Source organism: Melanaphis sacchari, unplaced genomic scaffold (assembly GCF_002803265.2).
Source record: "Melanaphis sacchari strain LSU unplaced genomic scaffold, SCAv2.0 Contig42_pilon_pilon, whole genome shotgun sequence".
NCBI classification, from domain to species: domain Eukaryota; kingdom Metazoa; phylum Arthropoda; class Insecta; order Hemiptera; family Aphididae; genus Melanaphis; species Melanaphis sacchari.
In genome coordinates, this window is record NW_020271275.1 from 838,816 (window position 1) to 861,814 (window position 22,999).

Below are 22,999 nucleotides of genomic sequence, written 5' to 3' on the forward strand. Positions count from 1 at the left end.
TGTTTGCAGTAATAATTTATTTGATTTTTCTGAAAACATAAATATTTTTGCCAGTACTCCTTTAATATGTTTTATCGGAACTATAGTTGACGTATCTAGCGGAAAATAAATCTACAGATGTGATGTAATTTATTGTTAAATTGACCTATTCATATACGTCAATAAACATAAATATTTCGTAAGCATATTACGATTGTAATTCATAATTAAAATTATTGACATCTCAAGTGTATATTATAATAAATACTTTATGTTAATTAATACACTAATATACCGTCAATGAGTTTATTGATTTCGTATTTATTTTATAAACTACACGTATAAATAATTAATTTTTCTAAAAAAAAAAACAATTTTTTATTCATTACTTTAACATTCAACAAATTAAGAAATGATGTTTTACATTAATTTTACATATTAAATGTTTAATCGTACGAATCGTTGAAGTGTTTATATAAATTAATTATGTATTATAAGTGCTTTCATATCATAGTTAAAAATTATACCTACCTATATAAAATCTACCTGTAAATTGTATCGTTAACTTGATCTCTATAGTATTACTGAGAACTTTAAGGAAAATATTGTTTGATACGTTTTTTAAATTCTATAATATTATTGTTAAACTTATTTAATAAAAATGATATATTCTCTTTATATTCTATTTTGTCAGTATTAACGAGAAATAGTGATACCATTTTTTATACTTTCGATATTTTTTGTTAGTACAGCTGGACAATAATTTTATATTGCATCGTAAACAGATAGCAATTGATAAATATAAACTAAACAATTTAAATTTTTGACTAGAAGATCGATGAGGTAAGTTTTCACTCGAATAATTTTATAAACAATTGTCTATGGTGTGGCGTGTTGTTTCTTTTATACATTTTTTTCGAAGATTTTTATTTTAAATTAAATTATGTAAATTAATTGACATTACTTATAGATCATACTGATGTTAAAATATAAAAAAAAAAAAATTATAAATTAAAAAAAAAAATAGTACGACTTTATCACTGAAATAAGTCACTTTTGTTTGTTTATTTTTAATATTTTCGAGGACAATAAAATTAAATGATTATTTTCTTTCAATACAATTATCTCATAGATATCAGATCAGTGTAAAATTATACTATAAATTCAGAGAAAAATGCATTTAAGACACATTTTATATTAGTTATTGAAAGCCGAACGGAGGATTACGCAAATCTGAAGTGCCGCTGTCCAAATTAACGATTATCGATTTTTTTATGATCGCTATTAAAAATTGATATTATACAATACATCACTGTGATCGTAAGTTTGTTAATGACACGTAGTTTTTACGTTACTGAGGATCGTGAACGGACAATACAATTTATGGACTTTTAGTTACAATTTGGAATTCGCGACAGTATAATATACAAACATGATTCACTCGTGGTCGGTAAGTAGTCGTTTTGCGTCATTATAATATATTTATAATTCTGTATTTATAAAATTAAAAAAAAAATATGATCTTGAAAATGTTTTAGTTGGATGGGATAAATGCACATCAAATATTTTATTTAACCGTTTACTGAATATCAAGATGTTATATTTAATAATAATTTTTAGAACGTTATTTAAAGATAAATAGAGTTATAGTAATAATAATTATGCTATGAGATTAAAATCTTAAGCCAAAGGAATAATTCTGGATAAACGAAACCTTGTTGTTTGAACAAAAGGTTTTTCTTAAATATTTGACTGAGCGATGAGAAAATGATTAACAAAATATTAATTACCTATTACCGGTATTTCGGATTATAATATTAAAGTTTAGAAGTGTAAGAAGGGGAGTAGAGTCAACAGAACCACATCGAATGGAGATTTCGTAGAAAGGATAAGGATATATTACGAAGACAGTAACAATGATTAGCTACGGGGGAGAGATATAAATAATTAGTTACTATTACCTATATAATATAACAATTATTGTTATCAATTTAAATGTTCAATAGCAATATCCCCGTATCCACCTAAACATTTATTTTTATTTCTTAGATTGAATAAAGTATAATCATCTGTAAACGCTGTAAATGTTTATCTTCTACGAATTTTTATCGTTATTAGAATATGATAGGTGCATTATAATTATTAGTTCAACATTTTTTTTTATTGTTGCAGAGAAAAACACTTTTTGAAACTTTGAGTAGGAAAAAAACATTTTCGGCAGAAAGTAAACAGGAAAAAGACAAATTAAAACGAGTGTTAAACATTTTTGATTTGACCGCTTTGGGCATTGGCGCTACGTTAGGAAGTGGTGTGTATGTGTTAGCCGGGACAGTGGCAAAATCTATCGCTGGACCAGCGGTGGTGTTGTCTTTCATCGTAGCAGCGATCGTCTCTTCGTTTGCCGGTATACTACTCACGTCTATATATCTACCAACGATCTGATTTCGTATCGTGATCAGATTCATATAAACATAATAATTGTATATTTGAAACCAAGTCAAAATGTAATCGCAGTACCATAACTTCCACGACAGTTTACAGCGTACATTTTGTACAACCGAAATTTTAAAGAGGTTGTTTGCCTAATGTTTGTTTTTTATCTCAAAATCATACACAGTGCAAATAAAACACATTAATATAATATAATTTTTTTTTTTTGTGATTTTGAGTAAATTTATGACCAGTCCAACGTGCAGTCGCGAGAGTTATCTGTCGTACGCGTCGCAGTCGCGATTTATTTTTATTGCTGTGCAATTGTGTCACTAATGACGACTCTCCATAAAGTAAAATTAACTATTAAAAAAATTACAAAAAATAATATTTTTGAAATCTTTGACGTATTAACTGTATATTTTATTATTATTTGAATTTAAGAATTTTTTTTAACTTAAATTGAATGTGATTTTTTACTCTATGATAACACAAAAACATGAGTATAAAAATGATTGAGAGAAAACAAACAGTCCGCTATTACCTTAGCAATTAAGTGATTTGCCATACAGTGTGATACATACATGTATAAGTGTTATATTATTAACTTAGAAAATTTTCTGTGCTTAGTGTTTTACACAGTTTTTGTGTCTAATGTAAATAATATTATATTGTATCACAATAATAATATGTTAATTTCGCTTTATCATAAAGCCGAACAATTGATTTGTATTTTGACTTTTAGGAGTTTGTTATGCCGAATTTGCCGGCCGTGTGCCAAAAGCTGGATCTGCGTATATTTACAGTTACGTGGCCGTTGGAGAGTTTATCGCTTTTATTATTGGTTGGAATATGTTTATCGAGCACACTATAGGTACGTTGTAACAAAAGTTTAAATTGCATAATATTTTGTCCACACTGAAATAAAAATAATTTCATTTCATCTAACAACCTATACCTATGACTTCTACTTGATAATGACTTGCTTTTAAGTTTTAATATAATTTTTAGGTACAGCATCCGCTGCCAAAGCCATGACAAATTATTTAGACTCTCTGCTCGGTGATCCTCAAAAGAGGTATATGATAACACATTTTCCAATGCATATGCAGTTTATGGGCGAATATCCAGACGTCGCGTCGTTTTTATTCCTCATGTTTATTGCATGTAACTATTAATTACCTATTATCTACATAGTATACATTATATTGATTATTTATAGCTGTAATAAACTAGTAGTATATGTGTACTAAAAATAATTTAGGAGCTCAAGAAATGAGAATTACATCATCTGTGGCCTACTAATTTTATAAGAACTTAATCTTTTGGTGAAACATTAAATTTAGTATATTCGAGTAATCTAGATGTAAATACCTAATCTATAACTTATACATGGACTACGGGGAATTTTTTTTTTAAAGATTAATTTTTAAACCTTAAGATTAGGTATTTGGAGTTATTTATTATTAGATAAAGTGGATGATGCATAACAGAAACATATATTTTACGCATAATAATCGGTTATGAGCTTATGACGAAATGCTATGAAAATGAATGATGATTTCACTTTCAAAACAAAAAATAAATGCATAATACAATAAAATACTAATGCTACTGGTTATCGATTTTCAGTGGTTATGGCTTGGGGAGTTCGGAAGTCTTCCACTCTCAATACAGTATTTACTACATTCAACTTACTGACCGTCGGCACTGTCATAGTGAGTGGACTTTTTTTTGGTACGTATACTGTCCGTGGAACACATAAAATGCCGTTAATTACTAAAAATTAAAATCATATTATTATATAATATATAAGTAGGTATCACTGGCTAATTTTATGATTATTTAACGTATTATTATTACGAACGTAAGCAGACATTTATTTAAATATATAATACAAAATATTATGAAGACTGATAGTATAAAAGCAATTAATAATTAACCAATTTTAGTTAAAATTTCGAATTGGAATATTTCAAAAAGCGAAATTCCGCCCGGAGTGGACGGCGGAAATGGTGGATTCGCGCCATTTGGTTGGAGTGGAATAATTGCAGGAGCGGCAAGATGTTTCTATGGATTTATTGGATTCGAATCTATTTCTACAACCGGTCCGTAATAATTCATTTGTTTGAAAAAATAATATTATTTTTAATTACATTCAAATTTATAATAATAATATTATTTGATAAATTATTTATAGGTGAAGAAACAAAAAATCCGAAAAAAACAATTCCGTTGGCAATAGTTTTTACGTTAATCTTTGTCACGTCGGCTTACTCTGTAGTGGCCTCAGTGTTGACCCTGATGTGGCCGTATTACGATCAGGTACAATTGAAATTCACATATCGGATTTAAGTATTAAATGTGCTTATAATACGTAAACAATATTAAAATATGCTATTTTAGGATCCTAACGCACCGTTTCCAGTCATTTACGAAAATCTGGGTTTACCTGTGATCAAGTATATGGTTACCTGTGGCGCAGTATTCGCACTTTTCACCTCGTAATGCCATTAAAACGTTTAGTCTTTTAATCCATAAAATGTAATTTTGTAATAATTTTTGCTTGGTTTATAGTTTATTAGGATGTTTGTTTCCAATACCACGAATCCTGTATGCCATGTCCTGCGATGGCTTGTTGTTCGAATTCTTATCAATAGTTAATGAAAAGACCAAGACGCCAGTCATAGCCACAATGATATGTGGAATCGGTGCAGGTAAAATATTATTTCAATAGGTATAAAGACTTTCAAAACTTTAGCTGATAAACTATTTATATTTTTTCTAGGCATTTTGTCATCCATATTCAATCTCGAACAGCTCGTCGACATGACGTCGATCGGCACCCTCATATCATATTTGATCGTTTGTATCTGTTTACTAGTACTCAGGTGTGTATCATGATAATAATATGTCTTACAGGACTTATTTTATTATTATATAGTTATAATATAATACATAATAATATGTTTCGTAATAAATGTGTCACTAATGGGTCAACATCAGAAAATTATATTGAAGCTAAAACGCTTATGAAAAATAAAAGAAAACTTTTTAAAATATCCATCCATAATCCATTTATAAATACAAATCAATATACACATTTATAAATAATAATCTATTTAATTTAATAATTTTTCGTATAATATGAATGTCACAATATGTATTACATAATTTAAACTGTTTTTCGATATAGTTATTGTATCTACTTACGCACATTTAATAACAATTGTTTTTGGCATGGTTAAAAAAAAAAATGCACTGAAATTATTATTTTAGTTTTGTATCCAAAATTACTATCTAATGTCTAATATTAACGGCCATTTACGAACTTATCTTAATTTTATTTCACGCATAATAATTAATGATAAAATTTGTAATTTAAAAGACTATGTTATATAAATATGTATTTTTTATTCACCAAATATACTAAAACAAAGTAGTTATTAATTTCTATTTTATTTTGGTGAGAGATATTCCTTAGATTAATAATACTTTGAATTAAAAATATATTGTTTGTGATTGAATATTATTTAATCTTTCTTAAAAATATTTAGCAGATAATAATGCTGTTTAAACTTTTTACTTTACCTAGCTAAATTTTTTTGTAATACAGGTACAGAGACACTAACTTGGAAATTAAGGATTTAGAGAGTAATTCTGAAGACTATAAAATGTACAAATGGTACAGTTTGTTCAACTCAAAAGTTACGAACACGGATACTCAGTATATATCGAGAGTATTGATACTTGTTTACAGTATGTAATCAATAAATTTGAATAATTATTAATAATATTATGTGGTACCAATTAAAATTTAATATATATTTTTATTATTATTGTTATGAACCTTAAAATATTCTATATTTAAATAATATTGTGTAAGAAAACGTCAAAAATCATGTGCCGTGTGTTGTTGGTAAAGATTAATTCACTGATAGAACTTTTTTTATTGTAATACTCGATGGAGTCTCACAGTACACAGCAATAATAAGTCGATTTATCGCTACGCCATATATCTTTAAGACATACAATTTTAAATATGATTAAATTGTTATAGTACAATAAGTTATTTTTTTTAAACTTTACTTTGAGCAATTTTTTTGTCTAGATTATTGTGTTAGTTCATAAAATTATAGTTATTTGATTTGAGAAAACTATTTTTTGCTAAAATAATAATTATTATTATTGTATAATATTATAGCTAAAAGTTTATAGATTAAAACTAAAATTCACTGCTTTATTATGTTGTAGCTTTCAGTGCGTGTGTATTTTGTATTTGTATGGTGAATATTGACTGTTACGAAGGAGCATTTCAGTTACCGTTAATCATTCTAATCGGGGTTTCAATCACAGTATCATTATTTTCCATGTTAATGTTACACAGACTTCCACAAGCAATAGAAACTTTAGCGTTTAGGGTAAGATAATGTATTATGAATTTTACTGATCGATAATAATTTCGGTTGAATGTTTATTTTAACCAGGACAATGTCGATTATTACTAAACTTTGCGCATCTATGGTTGTATCTATATTATTTTTTATAAATTTTAAGTTAAATTTTATTTTAAGCTATTAATTGTTATTAATATGTTTTAATTCCATTTTTATTTAGGTACCACTTGTTCCTTTTATACCATGTGTGAGTATAACTCTCAATTTATACCTTATGATGGAACTCAGTATCAAGACGTGGATAAGATTTGGGGTTGGACTTGTATTAGGTTTGTATTAACCAACTAACGATTTTTTAAGGACCTTTTGTGTTGTTTTATTGATCGTATGATTTAATGATAAACATACCTTTTGTGTTGATCGAAAACGCTTATTACATTTTAGTTCATTAGGTCAATTATTGATTGTTAGTAATGATATAGTATTTAAATTTTTTTTTTTTCCCGAAAATTCAGTTAAAAGTGTACACGTATAAATGTCAGTTTACAATATTATACTTCGATATAAAATATAAATACAGATTATACAAAGTAATTTGAAATGCTTCAAATTAATTTTTCTAAACATACCTACGTATCAAATTATAACTCAAGGCAAAAAATATTGTATCATATACAGAGTTTTTCCCTAAAGTTTAATTTTATCAGAAACCATGGATATCATAAGCATTAGATTAAAATTAAATATGTATGTATGTCAACACTTGCACGAGTATCATGTTCATACTTGATCGTAAAACAAACAAAATATCACTTAAGTTCAGATTTAAACTATATTATGTATGTATTTTTCTTAGGGATAATCATATATGTGTTCTATGGCATTCATCATAGTTTAGAAGGCAGCAAAAAACGAGTGATAAAAAATGAAGAAAATATAAGCACGCCGAGAATCTCTTCCTAATAATATGTTTAAATATTATGATCAAGTTTTATATACTTTTTTACATTTGTATATTATAATAAGTAATGGTTATTGTGCATTAATAGTTACTATAACTACAATTTTAATGCAGTGTTAAGTTTATATATTTAAGTATGTAATTACTAATTACCGTTATATATAGGCATATAGCCATAAGTATTATATTTAAAAATGTGTATTTAATTTTTTTTTTTGAAAATATTTATAAATATTATGTTAAATAATTGTATTTTTTTTTATAATGAAACAAATAAATACACGCATTTTATGGTAATAATAGTGATACAAGCTTTAACATCTAAAAAAGATGTCCTAAAATATCTATAAATATAGTAAGCAACATAAATATTTAGGTATTTTATTTGTATTTCAGATCCGATCGGTATCAGTGTGTCCAGATAGGTACATAAATATATAAGCATATGTTTATTTTGTATTCCAACTGATAGTATCTCGGAAAAATGTGTAAAATATGTTCATGTGTATCTGTGGTTACTCGGTAACACTTTAAGTCTGAAATAAAACAATAATTATTAGGTTAATTTTATGACAAAGTTCAGCATTGGAAATTTAATTGAACGATATTTATAGGTATGTATGTTAATTGGATTTAGATGCGTAAATGATTTGTATAATATAATACCGCATATCGATTTGTGCACGTTATTGAATTACAGCCTGCGAACTACATTTTTCTAAAATTAGCCATATTATTCATTCTATTGAAATGTAGATACTCGTAAAATTATGACAAAAAAAAAATAAATAATAATAATAATAATAATAATAAATAAATAACATTGGATAAAATCATTATTTCTACCGTATTTTGTAAAAATAGTATAATGCATTTTTTTTTATTATACTATCATTGTCGTTAATAGTTAAAATTATTTATAGCACTTTTAATCATAAAATAAGTTTATAATTTTTTCTTTTTTTTTTCAAATTTTATAATACTATTAATATTATGAAAATATATCATTATACTATACATATGTTATCATAAAAAATTAAGACAGTTCAATGCCATAACTAATGTACGACAACTAACACATTAATATTATTATTACAACGTTATGTATTATGTATAAACATGTGTTATATGATATTTTCCTTGTAACAGATATATTTTAAACAAATAAAAACGATAATTATATAGGTATAAGAAACAAATGCATTAGATTGAAAATCGTGGATTTTTCAAGTTCGATTTAAGTACAAGTTGATATTATATGATGTTATGTTTTTCAAAATACAATAATTATTTATTTCATAATTTATTTTATACAGTTCATTTGTTTTACACAGTTTTAGCTTAAATTAACCAAATTTAAATCTTTTTTTTTTTTTTGAACATCTTTCAAAAAATGTTAATGTTAGAATGATATTATAATGATTAAGCTGTGATTCTTGTCCGTTGTTATTATAATATTATAATTATTATTATTTTCGATTCATATCTGTAGTCATTAAGTATGTCATTAACAAAATCAGCGAAGAGTTTAGTCACCAAAAAAACGGGCACATCATGAACTGTCTAATGCCCTCGCCATGTTCGACCAGGTACAAATAGAAGATTTTTGGAGAGCTTTCAACTTAATAGACCAAAACAACGACGGATTTATTGACAAAAAAGATTTGTACGACATGCTGGTCTCTCTTGGTGCGTGCTTTGTTTTTATATTACAATCATATCACAATAATTTTTTGAATGTGTATTAATAATTTTATTATTAATGTTCTCTTCAGGTATAAACCCCAAGGACAATCATTTGGCGAGCATGATAAATGATGCTTCCGTTCCGATTAATTTTTCCATGTTTCTGACGTTGTTTAGCAAAAGACTTCGTGATACAGATTCGGAAGATGTCATCAAAAATGCTTTTAGTTGTTTTGATGAAAACGACGAAGGCTGTATTGATGTGGACCGGCTACGTGAGCTATTGATAACGATGGGAGACAGATTTACAAATGAAGACGTATGTAATAATATTTATAACATGATATTATTTCTGCACTAAGAACTTGAATCCGTTGTTATATTTTGAGATACTACGTTTTGATAAACGTAATGGTTTTGAATAGTAGTATAGTGATGAATACCTACAGTCTGCAAATATCTTAAAATGTCTATCAATATGTATAATGTTTAGGTTATTAACATTTAAATCGTCGATTTTTATTTTTATTTTAATATCTCACAAAGAAGAAAATTAAAATATGGGTTAGATTTAAAGACGTTTATTTTAAACAACCGTTATTGCCAGGTGTGTTTGAAGTTCTGTAAAATTATCATAAATTATTGAGTATGTGCTTTGAGGTAAACTTGGATTTATAATAATATTATGTTTCATCAACACAGATGATCAGTAGGTAAATGATTGTGCTCCGACCCGCGTCTGTGTAAAATGTATAAGTATAACTTTCATTCAGAGCGTGGTTAAATTTTGGTCACCGTTATTGGTGGTTATTTAATTTTTAAGAGTTAAATGAAAACAATTCTTCAATCAAGAGGTCGTGTCCATCACATAGTTTATTTTTTAAGCTTATTAATAAGTATATTTATATTGAGTTCATAAATATTATATTTTTTAATAATAAAAAAAGATCTAATTATTCGTCAGCTTAAAAAAAATAATATCTAAATTAAATAATTGTATCTACTCTATTCGACCTTAGTAAATTATTTACTGAAGATTTATGTTTCTGGCTGATTAATTAAGTAATATTTTTTCAGGTTGACGAAATATTTCGTGAAGCTCCTATTTCAGGAGGGAAGTTAAATTATTTTGAATTCATACGTATTTTAAAACACGGAGCTAAAGAGATCAACGATGTATAAATTATATTTGTTGAATACATTGATTACAATATTACGCAAAAATACGACGTCATAATTATTCATTATATAGTTTATTTTTATAATTATAAGTTTAACGTATAAATTCAGAGGGAACTTGAGGTATTTGTAAAGTTAAATTTAAGTACATATTTGACCAAGCATTTCAACAAATAAATAATATATAGTTTTAGACGGCGTAATGAATAGGCAATAGAGGTACAAACTACAAAGTTGTGCCGTAAAAGTAATTCAAAATGTATACAATATTGATAATATGATGAATATAATTTGCATTTTAATAAATTTATATTTATTTTTCGTTTAAACAAAATCATTTTTTTTACTGCAGGTAAAGTAAATATTCATCATGGTAATGTGGTTATAACAATTATTTTAGTTAATTATTTTTAAGTTTCAATTAACCTAAAAAAAAAATAAAATATCAACGCAATTAAATTATTTTAGTATTACAGTGTACTACTAGCGATTCATTGTATGTATTTATTTTAAACAAACTATTATTATTTATTTGTTGTCTTCAATATCAATGTATTTATAGAAAGTAGAAATTCAATCTCAACGAATGAAATGAGTGTGTTATTAAAATAAAGCGGCAGGATGTATTATATTCTCGACTACTCCGCATTAAAAACAATTATTTCGAATTCATCACGATTTAAGCGTGATTGTTTAAAATAAATGAATAGCAGAATTTATTGTAGGTGCATGCATTTAGCTAAGAGTTAGTTACTCAGCTGTCAAGGTCAACTATAAAAAAAAAAAAAAACTGATCGTAGATTTTCCGTTGAATGTTATCAGTTACCATAGCATGATTAATGGTGGTATAGGTAGATATAGGCATACTGCTGCAAATATTATATTGAAATTTAATAATATTATCTTCGACCATGCATTGCAATATAACAATCATTGTTGTATTTATTAAACGGGTCAGACAATGTATACGAGTATTAATATATTTTCGTGTGTACGGGGCTAGCCGTCGAAAATTCTGCTTAATGGATTCTCAACTGTTAACTACGCCTCAGCATTTTGTATATATTATGTGTGTGTATAATATTTTATTCTCGTATTGCTGCCTAAAGCATCTATCAACCTCGCCAATTTAATGTGATGCCATACGCCGAGACTGACAACTATTATACTTATTCACATCAAACGAAAATAAAATGACGTTTAAAGGTGTCTAGTCATTCGCAGAGTACTTGTATGAATAGGCATGTTTAATAGCAGTGATAATAATAACCTAAATATTATTGTACGATGATTTTTTATTATTTATTTACTGACCATTGCTGCTTTGGCAACATCGGTCATTGACACGAATTTATCGTCGAGGTATTTGCAAATGTATAATATAGTTTCCTATCGATTATCGGGAGGGCGCTGCAAAAGAGTGTGTACGACTTACAAACATATTACATATAGCAAATCAACGTTCAATAAAATTAATTTATTCGAGTGTGAATTAACTTATCATCAGATTTAAAGGTTTTAAAAAATAATAAAATAATATTGTCTGTGCAGTTTCCTTACTGGCTGTGACTTTGGTATTTTAATTTTTAAGTGAGTTTAAATGTGTAAAATATTATTAGTAAATGTATTTGTTCTTTGCTAGCTTAAAATTAAATTATCAAAACTCTTAACGACGAGAGATTTTAATAGTGGGTGTTTTTGCACTAATATTGCAAGTCAGAACTATCAAAACCATAAACTATAACACATGTATATAACGTGTTTTTTTATGTTATGCATTCGTAAACCAGAGACAAAAAATATAAGTAATGAAGCGTCCATTTGTCATTTGAAAAATTATTTTTTTCTCAATGCATTACTACATAGAGTGTCTCATATATTTTTAATCTAAAAATTAAATCAAATGATTAATTAATCAAATTGAATTGATTTTAAGGATCCTTAGTGGAAATTTATTTTTGTTGTGTCTATATATCTCAAACGAAGAATTTATGTCTAAATAATATAACACGAATTTTGAAGGTCAAACAATGAACAATGAATATTGTCGAGCAAAACATTACGTGGAAAACAACGGAAACCATACACAACAAAATAATACAAATATTTAAATTAATTTACTAGGTCGTATTAATTATTTTCGATGATGTGGTTGTAAAACTTGATAATTTAAACGTGTTAGATTCACATTTTATATAAAAACCTTGAATCCCATAATTTTTATAAAATATTGATAAAATGATAAAACACTGTGTTTTAATATTGATTGATAGTTTTAAATGCAATGAGATTGGAATGTTAAATGCATTAAGATATATCAGTTTATCCACAGATTTTATGTTTTTTATTATTTTTTTTAATTTAAAAATACTAGTATATTACTGCTTATGCATATTTTATATTTAAAATGGATAAAATTAATTGGGAATAAAAATTACAAAAATAATATTTATTTAATGCATATTATTATATTTTTAAAAATCGAAAACATTGTAAATATTAGGCAGATTTTAACACGGTTTAACCTTTAAATATGAACATGAGTGATAAAGTTTTGGTCGGACAACACAACAATTATCGCGATACCAGTATGCAATAATGCGTGTTACTTCAGTGGTATTTTAGTATGTATCACATCATAAATACTTTATTCCATGTTTATTATTATACTTCAAATTATTTCAGAAACATCCAACGATACTAATTTCGATAACTTTATTATTCGAAACTGTGGAAATAGTCATCTTGGAATTATCTTATTATTTCCATACGTTTATGGACATGTTTTATCATGTACGCAACAAAAATATGATTAATTTTGCACACCAAATTTAGTAGCACATGTGAATAGTGAGTAATCTAATTACAACTCACCTTATTCGACGAAATTAACTAATATAACTAATACCTTTTATTGGCACCAAATTAATTTTTTTTTTTACATGTATAATATACTTGAAATTGATAATTATATAGATTCAACAGAATCTTAACATTTATAATAATAATAAGAAAGTTTTTAAAGTGGCGGAAACGGTACATGCTCTACGAGGTTTCAAGCAGGTCATTTTGAAATTTCAACGGGCCATATAAAATAAATATACAGTTATGTACATAATCCTGCATTCAATTATTTTCAAACATCGCATATACTAAATTATTGCATTAATATAAATAGAAAAAAATCAATTTAAAACTAAAGTATAATAAATAATTAACAATCATAATAATTAACAATTTATTAATATTGATTAATATCAAAATAAAAATACCATTGAACAAGATTTAATTTTGAACATTATCTCAGTAGGACGATGACCAATTAGTACTATTTTAAAAATAAAGGGTGTAACCGCATACTCTGATTCCCTCTAAATAATGCTCTTGCATTAGATGAGATACTAGAAAATAATAATCGTAAAAAAAAGTAAAAAAATACAATTTTTTCTTTTACGGCTCACAGTCACCTGTTGAGTTTTTTTTCTGTTAAAAACCTAACAATTCCTGTTTTTGAGTGTATGGTGTTTGTCAATTTGTTTGAATCAAGCTATAATGTTTAGTGGAATGTCGCTCTACCTTTTAATGCAATTATTTATTTGATATTTGAATAATTTACAATAAAATGCCTCAAAAAATCGTTTTTTTATGAAAACCACATTTGATGTAAAATTTAGGTGAAAGATAAATTTTGAATTTTGAAATTTCATATTCGCCATTAGAATTATGTTTGAACTTATCTAATGTTTTAATTTTCCATCATATATCACAGAATTAATCTTAGGTTAACTCAATAATATTTATTATTAGGTGTTAGATATTTAATACTTTACAAATAAATTGGTCGATTAGAAGTTATGTATTTTATGTCGTGATTATAATCAATTAATTTGGGAAAGTTAAAAAAGTAGTGTTTCAAAAATTATACTATTTTGAAAATAATATCCAACTTTTTATTTATTAATCTGTGAAATTAATTATTTTTTTTTAAATAAAATATAGTTTCTGGACCATTTTTTTTCTTTAAATGTTATCGGTTGCCGAGTACCAAAATGAACTAGATGGATTATAACTACGTATGGTATTGAATCATGTGGATAAATTTGTCAAAATATTCACTAATTTATAATTTTTTTAATTTCTGAGCAGAGCTATATACTTAAATATACTAATTTTACAATAATTACGTGTTTGTTTTTTTATTTTGTCTGTGTGTGTGTATGTGTTTGAACTTGAAAACACTTTATCTTGTGGAAAAAATACATGAATTTTCAACTATGAAAATGGTTTCTGCTTTCTGATAGAAAATTAGATCTAATTGGTACTTATGAGGTCAAAAGTAAAATTGTCTAATGTTTTTATAATAATCAGGAGAACGAAAAATAATTAAGGTAATACTGGAATTTCAAATTTTAAATTCGTTTTTTATAAAATCAATTTTGTTTATTTGGTATAGATAATTTAAAAATGAATAATTGTAGATACTTTAAATATTTTTATCAACATTTCCTATTAATATGATAACATTTTGAAATAATTATTTGATTCTTTTTAAGCTATGTATAGATAATTGACATTTTTGATTTTTTAAAAAAAATGTTAAATAAATATCGATAAAAATAATTCTTGCTTGATTATAAACATGTGTAATATAACTATTTTATTTTTTTATAATTTGTAATTTAAAAATATTTTTGTGGGGATTTATTGCTTTTGCGTAAGTATATTGTTACTAGCCGACTCATCACGGCTATGTAAATACACAAAGGCATAATAATATTTTCAAAACATTTAAATTTAATTTATGTTATTACTTATTTTTTATTCCAATAGTAGTTTTTATTAAAAACTTATTCAACATTGGTATCATATAACTAATTGTAAAATAAATTACAATAGGTAATACTTATAAATATATACTGAGTAGTGAGTGATATAGGCTGAAATGATCTGTCTTTGCTCAGAATTTTTTTTTGGTATGCAATAGTTTATCATCAAATTAAAATTTGACACAAACAGTACAGTAAATCGATCAATGATAAGCTATACACTTTACTTTTAGTGTACAGCACGATTACCTATTTTTGCCCTTTTCTTTCTTTCTCTCCCTATCTATCTCTCAAATTTTATTTATATTTTTGAATTATCAATTATAATATTAAACGGTAAATAATATTTAATATATATATATATATATATATCATTTTTGTTATTTTCTACTTTACATATAGTTTATATTACATCTAGTTTGAGTTGAGATATATTTTTCCAACTGGTTAAATGAATTATTTAATACTAACGAATTATATTAACCCGTTTATAATGTTAAAACAATATTTGCCATGGAAACGTTACACTAATTAACCGTACGAGAAATGTATAGTAGAATAACCAATGAATCTGAAGAGAACAATTTTTAACGCTTATAATTTGCACATTGTTCTAAATATGAATGCATATATTTTAAGCTTTAATTGTGTTATTTGTGCACTAATTTATCTTTACAATCATTAAGGTTTCAACTTATTTCCAAAAGTTATTAATATAAATGGATGTTTTAAATTTGGTTTTATACATATTGTATTATTATAATACACAAATTAAATACCTATGTCGCATATTATAGAATGTCAATGTAGATAAAGCTGTTTAAGATTGTTTTTGAAATGTATGGCCTAATAATATAATTTCTGAAAAACATAAATGATTAATAATATTATTATTACCTGATAAAGTTATGTATATTTTTTTTAATCAGTTATTATATTATATTATTGTCTTAGTAATACTAAAATATTTAATTGCAAAACACGTATATAGCCAAAACATTAAAAAAAAATTCTTTATATTTATACTGATAGTTTCAAATAGATTATTCAAGGAAGTCTACAGTATATAATACTAAAAATTTTAAAACACGATAAATGATAATCTATTCAAAGAAAAAAATAATTAGAACAATTAAGTGAAAGCGTTTATGCGCATTTATGGTTACACGTTTTTACTACGACGATATAACATTATATTGTCATATGATTTAGATTTTAGATAATATATATATATACATTTTAATAAGTTCATAATACAAAACTACAACAAAATTTAGTATTTTCAATCAATATAAAACGGTTTTAAGACGTACCAAAAAAATAAATCTATCAAATTTCGATCATTTCTACAGCTACGGTTAAACATTTACACATTAAGAGTATGAATTAAATGGTATGTTTTTTTATCAAAAACATAAAAATTGATGATTATAGTCTTAAATCATAAATAACTTAAATAAATATTAAATGTAAATCACATCTGTTACAGGGTATTCTACGTAATCGCCGTGCTCATTCAATGCTGCGAAAATGCATGTTAAAATATTTTTATTAGTATTTTTATTTTCTTTCTTTTCATAATACAATATATTATTATGTGTGATTATGTAGTCTTTTCAATGTTATTATAATAACAATCACTGAAAACTAGATATTATTAAAAATAGTATTAACAATTTTGTATATCATAAATTTGTCAAATGATTACTTACTCTTGGATATTATATATATCGCCTATATTAATATGTATAAGTACTTATTTTTTTCACGAATATTATTTTAAGTTAAATCAGTTAAAATCATCTAAGCATCTAAAAAATTATTACACGTATCATTTAAATTCACTTAAACACACAAGTCAACAGCATGATAACGGATTTTAATATTATAAAAATAAAGTATGGCGTATTAATAAATAAAATGTAATTGAATACTCATACAATAATTGTACGAATGTTAGAAGTTGATTACAGTTTTTTTTTTTTTAGTTTAACTTAAATATTTATAAATTCATTACACATAAAAATAGTACGTAAATAATTTATGTTCAGTTTAAAAATATAATATAATTGTACATTAGACTCATAATACATGATTTTCTTATGGTAAATAATGTTCAAGGTTGCATATTAAATGGGCTACAAGGTAAACTACATATAACATACACAAAATTATATTTAAGCTAAATTAATATCTAAAATAATAATATAATGTTTTTATTTACTGCTATACCTAAAAAGAATTTTTTTTTTTAAATTTGAACAAATTTATAATAATTATTATCGCATTATACAATACGCCTTTACCACCATGTATTTATGCATTCTTTTCATTACATAATAAATACCTAATAATATATTCACTTTTTTTGAATAATAGGTGATTGAAATTTTAGCTATGTGTTTATTTAGTTTATTATCATTTCAATAGTATGTAATATTCTATACTTTCACATCTAACCGCATCTACTTCAATAAATTATTATATTTGCACATTATGATGGCGAGCGTACGCGTTGTCAACCATCATCTAAAATAATTAAATCTACTGTCGTGGCTGACTACATTAAAAAAGTGCTGAACTTGATTGTTTTAAAAAAAAATAAAAACGGATAAAGTAAGGAAATAATTTTTGATTGTACACACACACACACACACAGTCGAATTACTACAACAATAATTTACGCGATAACTGTCGGTCATTTAGTCGGAACAATCGGCAACTGATTATATCAATATGTGTAAGCGGTTTCGTCGGGGTTTTTCTCGAGCGGAATCCTTGGAGCGCACGTCGTCCAGACGCGTAAATGTTAAGATCACCGCGTCTAAACAACTGTGTATGAAAACGTACACATGGCGTGGACCTATCGCATCGTGAACATATTATATTATTGTAATTTTATTATTATACTCGACCGCGCGGTAATGACGATACACACAAAAGTCATTAAGTACATAGTGCATTAATAAAAATATTATCGACAGTGGTCGTGGCGGTGGTAATTTTCGAGTGAATCGCGACGCAGTTCAGCGAGGCGCAGTTCGATTAATCATCGTCAAGCAACGCGAAATGTCTGTAGAGGTCAAAACTGTTCGGGCGCGTCGTCGTTTTCGAAACCGGTAGCCCGAAAAACGAGGGTGGAGCCCCGGAGATATTAGCGGGGCAGGTATGATGTTCTAGGTATTGCGACGCGTTGAAAAAATCAAATAAAAAACCATTGGCGATCGGCAAGTAAAAAAGTCGAAAATGACGCGTAGAAATTATCGACGATGATGCGACAATACGAGACGACAGGTGGAGGTATACCTAATATGTTTTGTTATTGTACCGAAGAGAGAGAGAGCGCGAGTGAGAGAACGGACGGAATGGAAATATCTTCGGTACACTCGTATCCGCCTGTCGGCCTTTTGACGACCGAGGCGGAATGCGGTGGGGCGATAAACTACGACTTATGGTTGTATGCGCGTTCATAACGTTTAATATTGTGTCGTAGGTATTAGTCGGTCACGAAAAAAGATCAACAGATGCAACAAGGCGGTGTGACAGGCATCGTACTGTGTACAAATCGAGATCGTGTCTGGAGATTTTTCGCCCGAAAGCCGTGCAGAGCATCGTGCGCGGAAATAAAATTACGCGTGGGTATATCTGTGTTTGATTATTGTTAACGGCGGTGGCTACTACAGTTCTAGTATAATAATGGTTAATATTATTATTTTTCTATCACAAAGATTTACACGCTCATATGAAATACATGACGCTCGATGTGTATAAAAGGCAATAATATAGTATTATTATTTTATCGGTAGGTCACTACACCTTTGTCAGAGTGAATGTTAATACCTAACAATAATAATATGGATACACATTACACAGTCATTGACGATTCACTAAATGCACTAGTTCTAAGCACCCGTCTTAATTATATTTTGTTTGTTTATTTTATTATACTCGCCTGCGGGGTAAAAAATAAAAGGACAGCAAATTCCACGAATTATTACATCAACGCACACACAAATAACTGAAATTTTCAAGTACTAGACATATTTAACCAAATTTTAACCTATGTAGTATATATTCTACCCGATTTTCAGCTTTAAACTTTTTATTTTCCGATCAATTATATAATCATTTACAAAAAATGCAAGTGCTGCTCAATAGATTTTTGCTAGATAGTATGTGGGTGGTTGAAGAGGCCACATCGGCTGTTTAATGATTATATACATAAAAAATATACTTACGTCACGAAATCGGAAAAATGCACGTGAACACTGCGTGAGCTACACATGGTGAATTGAACGCTCGAAACTGTTGCTTATGTTGGAGTGTGATTTTCAGCACGATCACGCATTATATGATATAATATAGCGGTAAATTATTGTTTTGTTAAACAATAAAATTTTAAGTCGATTAAAATAAAACCAAGTAATTATGTTATTTATACCTATTCATAATACTACATTTTTTTTAAATTATTCTAATATATAAGATATGAAATTAAAAGTATACTTAGTAGTGATCAAAAGAAATTAAGACACAATGTTATATAAAAAAAACACCGTAAGAGCTTTATTTTTTTTATTAATTCAAGTTATTCAGAAAACTATTTTTGAAAAAATACAACACGACCATGAAAAAAAATGTTTAATTATTTTTGTAAATATACAATATATATTTGTATTTATTAACATTAGTTTAAAAATAGAGCTACAACTATCAATAATGATCTTATTTTAGTTTCCAATATTTTTTATTTACTGAGAAGATGTGTAATATCTGTTTACAAAAAAATAAAATTTAAAAGGGTTGAAACTTTGGATTTAAATGATACTAAAAAGGTTAAAATCATGTAAACATATTTATGGTCTAAAAATGTAAATTGATATTTAAAATACATAGTATATTTATTTATACATAAACATAAAAAATCAATATTGACTGCTGTTCAAAAGATCTTAATATTACTCCATTTAATAGATCGTAACCTAGCGTTTTTCTCAGAAAAAATAAATGATTACAAAATAATATACAGAGTGTATCACAACGATCTGCAAAGATATTAAAACCGTATATTGTATAAGTACAACTATATGGTAATGCTAAACGCTTAATAACATTAAATTGAAAAATATTATTTATCTTATATCGTTTTAGACATGAGGAAAATACTGCAATAATTTTAGAACCTACTCGTATTACTATAGAACGTCGTTCTACGAAACATTTGTTTTATACAACTTCAATATTTGCATGTACAATTAAAAAAAGTTTTTTGAATTTATTTCTTTTTTATAGTATATTCAAATATAATAATTATTCGTAAGCGCGTTACTTATGTAAATTTCAGAAGAGAGCGAAATATTATACATGCTACATAACTAAATGGTTGACTATATTTTGATTAATTTGAAATCATAATAGTTAAGTAATTTATAACTACTCCTAATTATTCATATTTTTATTTTTTTTTTTATGTTACTCGTTCTAATCATGCAGTAATGTATAATATAACCTTCAAAGTAAGTGTCGTAAAAAATAGTATTTTCATGTCTAATTAACGTGTTTATAGTTATTATAACTTATAAGTAAAACGAACAATAATTGATCTAAGAATGTTGCATTTATAAAGGAAAGAAATGCCCATAAAATAATATCATAGCTAAATAACAATTTTTTTAGTTTTCACATTAATGTTTTAAATATAATATTATGATGATTCATGACATGTTTTATGAAATTTTATAAATTGTCTATATGTATTCAAAAATGTATTAAAAAAAGAAAAAGAAAAAAGGATTATTTTTGAAAAAATAAATAAATATAAATAATAGTTATAACTGTAATAAATATTCATTTTTCTCGAGAAAGTTCGCAAAAATGTCAATATTTGATTATTCACTAACTTGACTAAACATAATAATTGGTCAGCATTCTTAAGTCTATTTTGCAGCGTTGATTTTGAACACTAGGAACGGTATATAGAATAGTAGTGAGGAGTAAAAAGCGATTTATATAGTTGGAAATTTAGAAAATGTAAAACTCTTTAGAATTGAGCGTAGAAAAGATGCCAAAACAACAGAGAGTTATTATTCAATGTACAGAAATATAGCCATTCACAGCACAAGTACAGTGTTCACAGAGAGCCAGCTTTAAAAAGATCTAATGCCATTCACTTTAAGAAACCAAACAGCTCGAATTTCGACCCATTTAAAGAAAATTGTTTTTGTTGATCACAGCCAAAAGATAGTCATATACTTAGCAGGCATAAGTAGGTACATAACATACCATTTAAGTAAATCAAACATTGAATCCATAAAAATGCACGTGTACAAATGGATCATTAATATAATTCTACATGGGCTATATCTTTATTATGCGACAATTCATTATTTAGACATTCTCACTAAGTGATAGTGTGATTTGAAATAATTTTTTTTTTAATTCTAACTGCTAATGAACCCTTGAAAACGATTTAGTGGCTCGTGATAAAACTATTCAATTTTAATGAATCAAAAATAATCAACTGTTAAACAAATTCTTTACACAACCTGTCATAAGTCAACATAACTAAAAATTGATTATACGTAAATAAGAATCCTGTCTATGTTTAAAATAAAACAAATAACCATTTCATACATAAATTAAAACTTTATATTATTACTGTTGTTCTATTAAACTAAATAAAAATAAATAATAAATATTTAATGTATGATCACTTTTAAATAAGATTTCATTAAATTATTTAGTCAAATAATCTTTTAACTTATAATATAGGGAAACCATATTTAAGTTTTGAAGAATATAAATAAAATAATTGAATATTAGCTAGAATACTTTTATAATGACTATAATATAGTATTTAAATGGAGGTCTCTTGAGTTGTTTCATTAAAATACATAATAATTTAACAGGCATCATACTATAAAAGAAATAACTATAGTTTTAAAATAACTAAATAAAAACAAATTAAATACTAGGTTTATTATATTATACTAGTTTCTTAAATGTTGCTTTAAAAAGAGAAATAGCTGGTTATATTTAATCTCCGTAAAGAAACGATGTAAAGAGAAATTAATCTTCGAAAAAATGTATTAATCTAAAATTCTTTTAAATTATTATTTGAATATGATTTGTAATATTTATGTTTGTATAGAATAGATATTGAAATACTGGTAATTTTATTTGTCAAAATAGAATGACTTTCGAAAATAGATTATTTTATTTTGGTGGTAAATATAAGATATATATTATTATTATAGCTCAGAAGGAAAAATATGAACTCTAATCGCAGATTGAAATATATTTGGTAAGATTAAAATTATGTCTACATATAGTTATGTCACGTAAAAATATCATGGTAAAAATGTCGCGGAAATTTGATCGCAATTAATACTATTCCGCTTTAACAATATCACGTTTTTTGTTAAGCACTTAAAAACACAAAAAAAAAAAAAATTAAAAAAATTAAAAAATATGATTTTAGTTTTAAGATTCTAATGATGTTTTACTTTAAACTTCAGGATAGAAAAAGTGCAGCAAGGTAA

At 26.1% G+C, this 22,999-nt stretch overlaps 2 protein-coding genes across 3 annotated transcripts; both read left to right on the plus strand.

Moving 5' to 3' along the window:
• Nucleotides 1-778: 778 nt before the first annotated feature.
• On the plus strand, nucleotides 779-7,936 carry LOC112597542 (cationic amino acid transporter 2-like). 2 transcript variants are annotated; one of them, XM_025343628.1, is made up of 15 exons: nucleotides 779-822; nucleotides 1,181-1,429; nucleotides 2,152-2,383; nucleotides 3,155-3,283; nucleotides 3,421-3,576; nucleotides 4,042-4,146; nucleotides 4,362-4,517; nucleotides 4,610-4,734; nucleotides 4,816-4,913; nucleotides 4,987-5,126; nucleotides 5,198-5,300; nucleotides 6,026-6,168; nucleotides 6,664-6,830; nucleotides 7,027-7,135; nucleotides 7,663-7,769. In XM_025343628.1, exons 2-15 carry the CDS (start codon nucleotides 1,412-1,414, stop codon nucleotides 7,767-7,769), a joined length of 1,788 nt encoding a protein of 595 aa, XP_025199413.1. In that variant the 5' UTR covers nucleotides 779-822; nucleotides 1,181-1,411. The 2 variants fall into 2 exon arrangements, with proteins under 2 accessions (XP_025199413.1, XP_025199415.1); XM_025343630.1 differs by lacking the exon at nucleotides 779-822 and having other exon boundaries at nucleotides 1,412-1,429; nucleotides 7,663-7,936.
• A 1,408-nt stretch (nucleotides 7,937-9,344) lies between these two features.
• On the plus strand, nucleotides 9,345-10,635 carry LOC112597605 (myosin regulatory light chain sqh-like). Its single transcript, XM_025343717.1, has 3 exons — nucleotides 9,345-9,456; nucleotides 9,543-9,772; nucleotides 10,531-10,635. The coding sequence occupies exons 1-3, from the start codon at nucleotides 9,345-9,347 to the stop codon at nucleotides 10,633-10,635; spliced, it is 447 nt and encodes a 148-aa protein (XP_025199502.1).
• The last annotated feature ends 12,364 nt before the right edge of the window (nucleotides 10,636-22,999 follow it).

Bases quoted from the DNA above. Each gene is read 5' to 3' on its own strand.
- LOC112597542 (XM_025343628.1), top strand. The intron at 4,914-4,986 runs GTAATGCCATTA...CTTGGTTTATAG, and splicing joins GTATTCGCACTTTTCACCTC to TTTATTAGGATGTTTGTTTC. The intron at 5,301-6,025 runs GTGTGTATCATG...TTTGTAATACAG, and splicing joins ATCTGTTTACTAGTACTCAG to GTACAGAGACACTAACTTGG.
- LOC112597605 (XM_025343717.1), top strand. From the start codon at position 9,345: ATGTTCGACCAGGTACAAATAGAAGATTTTTGGAGAGCTTTCAACTTA. The intron at 9,457-9,542 runs GTGCGTGCTTTG...TGTTCTCTTCAG, and splicing joins CGACATGCTGGTCTCTCTTG to GTATAAACCCCAAGGACAAT. The intron at 9,773-10,530 runs GTATGTAATAAT...ATATTTTTTCAG, and splicing joins ACAGATTTACAAATGAAGAC to GTTGACGAAATATTTCGTGA.